The following is a 5,472-nucleotide window of genomic DNA, read 5'->3' on the forward strand; positions in this document are numbered from 1 at the left end:
GTGTGTGTGGGTGTGTGTATAAATATACGTATATATACATATATATATAAATATACATAGGTAAGTATATATAAATATTCATATATATATACATAACATTATAATTAAATAGCAATATTTTAATTTATGTAAATGTATCTACACATTTATATATCTCTATCAATTTCTCTCTATCTTCATATGCATATATATATATATACATATATATACAGAAATACACACCCATCATATATATATATACATATATATCATTTAGAAATTTATAATTTGCGATTTGAAAAGGTTTAATTTCAAATACAGATATGTTATCGTATTCAAGACGAAGAATACAGTATAGTAACATTTATTTCCTTAACTTATGAGTTTTCGATATGTATACATCTCCTCGGAGAAAAATATTATCAAATATTATAAAAGATGTTCATGTAATTGGTTAAAGGTAATAAACATAGAAAATTCAATTACATTTTTTAAAGTTTTTAAAAATATTTTTAGCTTCATAGAATGAGTGAAATTCGATATTGAAGCAGCAAAAATTAAAAAAAAAGATATTGAACTTCAAATCAAAAGTGTATGCTAAATGCTGTAAGAAAAGCTCGTGGTATTCGACAGGTAAAATGATCCAAAGAGTATTCTAATATATCCAAGGAAGCTTGTACACATCCAATATATACATATTTCTACAGTATTTCTTTAGTTTGATGTGATATCTGGCAAATCGTTGATTATATCAATCCAGTAAAAAATGTTTTTTACATTTATCCGTTTCAAAATCCAGTTCATTTGTTCAATCAATTTACGAATAAAAACCAAAAAAAAAAGAAATCCGTAGACAAGTAAGTAAAATCAAAATTAAATGAACATGAAAATACTTTAATAAAAGAGTTGCTTATCAAACAAAAGACAAAATCGTCTATAAAAATCAGATGCAGGTTTTGTTATGAAGATTATATTTGTAAGTCAGCAGAATTGAAAATGTTATAATGTTATAATATAACTAAAATCGCAACATTTAAATTCTATCATCAAACAATAAAAAAGTAGTAAGAGAATTTTAAATAATCATTATTGTTATTGTTATTATTAATCCTACTCTTAATATTGTTATTATTATAAGTGGTAATTATTATTATTATTATTATTATTATTATTATTATTATTATTATTATTATTATTATTATTATTATTATTATTTTAAGGCTACTAATATTACTGGTAACATGATTATAATTATATTATTATATATTCTTCTTATTGTTCTTCTTCTTCTTATTATTATTATTATTTAGTTATTTTTATGTTAATAAACTTTGGTCATATATGCACTATTTTCACAGATTAATCAAACTCTAAGTGTTCGATTAAATATTATTATCATTACCTATATTCGTTCGATTTTTCTTCACACATTAGTATGATAAATTTCAGCATAATATGTTCAAAGCAGAAGTAGGGTTATATTTTTCCTTTTTCTCCTTTTCTTTTTCTCCTTTTCTTTCTTTTTTATATTACAAGGTTGTTTTCTTTTTACCATTAATAGGCTATTTGTTTCATTTTCTTTTACTTTACTTTTCTTTTATTTTCTTTCCCGCCTTGTAACTCTTAGGATGAACCTTGACTCATTATTCGAATCGTGGCAAATACTGTGTAGACATTTTACATTCACGCTTAATATGTTAGATGCTCCCTTCATTTTATTATATTTTTCTTATTCTTTCTCCCCCTCTCTTCAATTTAAATTCTCCTATCACTTCTTTTTTTAAAAGATAGAATTTAAATTTTGCAATTTTAGTAATATTATAACTTTATGAAATGTTTACTTGTGCTGACTAACAAATATAATCTTGATTACAAAAACTGCATCTGATATTTATGGACTATTTACTTTGGTTTTATAAGGAATTCTTTTATTTAAGTATTTCACTTTCATTTAATTTTAATTTTATTTTCCTGGCCACGAATATCTTTTGGTATTTATTCAGTAATTGATTAAAAACGTGAACTGGATTTTGAAACTAATAAATGAAAAACATTCTTTACCGGATTGAGATAATATAAGATTTGCCACATATCACATCAAACTAAATGAAAACTGTGGAAATGTGTTCATATTGGATTTTTACCAGGATATAATACAATACGAAATGGACCTTTTTACCTGCGAATACAGAGAGCTTCCATTACAGGATTTAGCATACGCTTTCGTGAAGTTCAATATCCTTTTTTTGCTGCTTTAATATCGAATTTCCCTTATTCTAGGGAGGTAAATGATTTAAAAACAAAAAAAAATATATTTAATTTTATTTTCTATGTTTATTGCCTTAAACAAATTAGGTGCAAAGCTTTTATAACAGGGGTTCTCAGACTTTCTTTACCCATGAACCCCTTTTATCATTTGTCAAATGTGCATTCACCTCCTCGTATCCAAAAATGTTTTTCAAATGTGCATTCTAAATAATATGCAAATATTACAACACACTTTTTTTTCTAAATTGTTTACATTAACAACATTATACATGGCTTATGTTTATAATTGAGTTTTATAAATTAAATGCAAATTGAAAATATTGATGGATATACAAAATAGAAATAAAAGCAGAATTTATTTTTTATTTATAATGAATTACTTAAAAAACAAAAATGAAACTAATGCAATTTGAAAAGATAAGTAATGTAACAAGAAATTAATATCGGCAATCAATTTAATTCAGAAAATTACGATTCATCAAATAACAAAAACTGTGATTGTTTTGCTTTGGCCAATTCTGAAATATTCGGAGGAGTCCTTGACAGAGAATTACGCAGGTCGTTTTCTACCTCTAATCTACTGCGTTGTTTTGTTTTAATTAGCAACAGTGTTGAAAAGCCTCACTCACAAAGATATGTCGATACAAATTGAAGCAATGCAGGGAGAGCTATTTCCGACACTTTTGGATAGGATTCGCACATCAAGGGCAAACATTCTGTTATTGATTTTTCATCAAACATAGCTCTTGTTTCCGAAACAGTTTTTAGCTCAAGAAATTCAACTTGGCAATCATCTGGAACTCTTTCAACTGGCAATTTTAATGGATTTCTTACTAAATCGAACTCATCATAACCAAGTTCAGGAAAGTATCTGTTGAATTCATTTTTCAGTGTTGTCAAATGCTGCACAATTTCATTTTTTGCAAATCGTTGAAGCATCTTATCTTCACCACAAATATCAACAATGGATATCAGTTTATCAAACATAGTTACATTTTTTGTATTGATTTTTCTCTTCCAATTTTCAAGCTTGCTCATAAAAGCTCTCAAGGTATCTACGAATTTTATAATATTTGTACTTTTTTCTTTGCATCTGAAGATTCAATTCATTCAGCTGCTCGAATATATCAACCAAATAAGCAAGACGCATGATCCATTCTTCATTGTTTGCCAGGCAAGAAAGTCAGCGTCATCTTGAACCACGAAAAACAATTTGAGCTCGTCCCTAAGCTGAAATATTCGCTCACTTACATTTACTCTTGACAGCCAACGAACGTTTGTGTGAAAAAGAAGTAAATGATCAGTAGCATCCATATCATAACTGCTTGAAAAGTCGGGAGTTAAAACTCCTCCTTTGACAAAATTCACAATTTGAATTAGTTGAACCAAAATCTTCTCAAACGGAACTGGAAGTGTTTTTGAGGCTTTGAATGCCTGACGATGGATCATACAATGAATACCTTTCGTATTTGGTGCTCGCCTTTTCACACATACTTGGACTCCTGATTTGTCCCTAACATAGCTAATGCTCCATCTGTACAGCACCCACACATATTATCCCACAAAAGATTGTCTGAGTCGAAAAATAATGACACTTTTTTCTAAAATATCTAAGGCCTTGGTCGTTAGTTCAAGAGGAGAACAAAAAAGAAACTCCTCTTTAAATAAACCTGCATTGACATACTTTGCAAACATCATCAACTGGGAGCATGATGCCACATCGGTTGATTCATCAAGTTGAATGGAAAATAATCGAAATGCCGAGGACTTGAGCTCTTGCACAACTTAATCATTGATATCAGTGGCCATATCGCTTATCTTCCTTTGAACAGTACTGTTTCAGAGTGGAACCGCTGCAATTTTTCTTCATTTCATCTCCCAACACAATTTCCATCATTTTGAGAGAGCAAGGCTTAATCGAATTTTCCCCAATTGTATGTGTTTTTTCTGTTTTGCTATTTCAAGAACTACAGTAACTTTCGGTTTATTTTCCATAAAATCGGGTGTTACCAACCACATCTTTTTTACAGCATTCCCATGACGTTCAAAATTTGTTGTTCTTGTCTTTATGCTGAGGATGAACATGCTCGTTTATAGAATCGTTTGTCAAAGCTTTATTGCAAATAATACATTGAGGCCGTTCTTCTCCATTGATTACGATAGATGTGAATTCATACTCAATAGATGAATGATCATACTTACTTTTTTGATACGCATGATGGGCTCCAATTTCTGTACTTAAGACATTGAAAATTCGAAATTATGATATATAAAATTTATAAATATAACTTTTTACAGACAATTTTATAGATTTAATTTTTCTTTAATCAGCATCATGGCTGACATGAAGAAGTATACAATGACAAGGATGCATAAACTAGAATGTGTAATATGCTTAATTACTGCAGAATATTGTCCGTTTTAGTACATAAAAACAAGAGTAGCTAGTTAATCACAGTCACAAAATGTGGCATAATCAGAATAGCTAACAAAGAGAAAACAACTGGAGTTATAATGGGAATAAAAACAGATAACAAAGGCACATGCAGACAGTAGAAGAAACAAAATTATTGTAGGACAACTATATACTTCGAGATAAAATTCAGCAAAAGATGAGAGGTTACTGTAGGTTGGTTGAAGCATTGTTTAGTATGTACATAAATTTAATTCGTAGAAGGCAATACAATGCAGTAGTAAAACAGAGAGACACGAATTGAAGCAAATGATTTTTTTTATTAATACAATCTGAATAGAGTATATACACATATTTAAATATGTATTGAGATTATTTGCATTACACGGTCTGTGGGAAAATATGTGAGTTTATAATATTTCCAAAATAGGCATCTCTTCGTCAGATATGTGTTCGATTTCGTTCAAACTTGCATAGTAAATAGGCCAGCTATGCCGCAGAAATGGCGACTTAAAATATATTATCTGATATTTGCTATTATTATTACAATAATATTTTAATTAATTCTGTGGGACTATCATAATTCAGCATTATTTTATTTAATTACTTACTGTAATATTTGTATAATTATTGTTAAGATATTTTATTATTTTATATTTGTTTATTTAATTTTTGTTAATGTATTTTTTCTGCGTTCTCATTTGGCCGACCGTTGAAATTTGAATTTCTGTTAAATTAAATTTAGATTTGATTATCAAGGGGAGAAAGTTGTTGACCTAGCAAAGGGAGATTACTGTATTGGTTGAATTTTT

The 5,472-nt window shown here is 28.5% G+C and overlaps 1 protein-coding gene across 1 annotated transcript; it reads right to left on the reverse strand.

Moving 5' to 3' along the window:
* Positions 1–2,868: 2,868 nt before the first annotated feature.
* LOC145291099 (protein FAM200A-like) lies at positions 2,869–3,234 on the reverse strand. Its single transcript, XM_080136615.1, has one exon. The coding sequence runs from the start codon at positions 3,232–3,234 to the stop codon at positions 2,869–2,871; it is 366 nt and encodes a 121-aa protein (XP_079992741.1).
* Between the last annotated feature and the right edge of the window lie 2,238 nt (positions 3,235–5,472).

This window comes from Euprymna scolopes, chromosome 12 (genome assembly GCF_053919585.1).
Source record: "Euprymna scolopes isolate OS-2025 chromosome 12, ASM5391958v1, whole genome shotgun sequence".
NCBI classification, from domain to species: domain Eukaryota; kingdom Metazoa; phylum Mollusca; class Cephalopoda; order Sepiida; family Sepiolidae; genus Euprymna; species Euprymna scolopes.

What these genes read in the sequence shown, in the direction of transcription:
- LOC145291099 (XM_080136615.1), bottom strand. Translation starts at nt 3,234, where the DNA reads ATGTTTGATAAACTGATATCCATTGTTGATATTTGTGGTGAAGATAAG.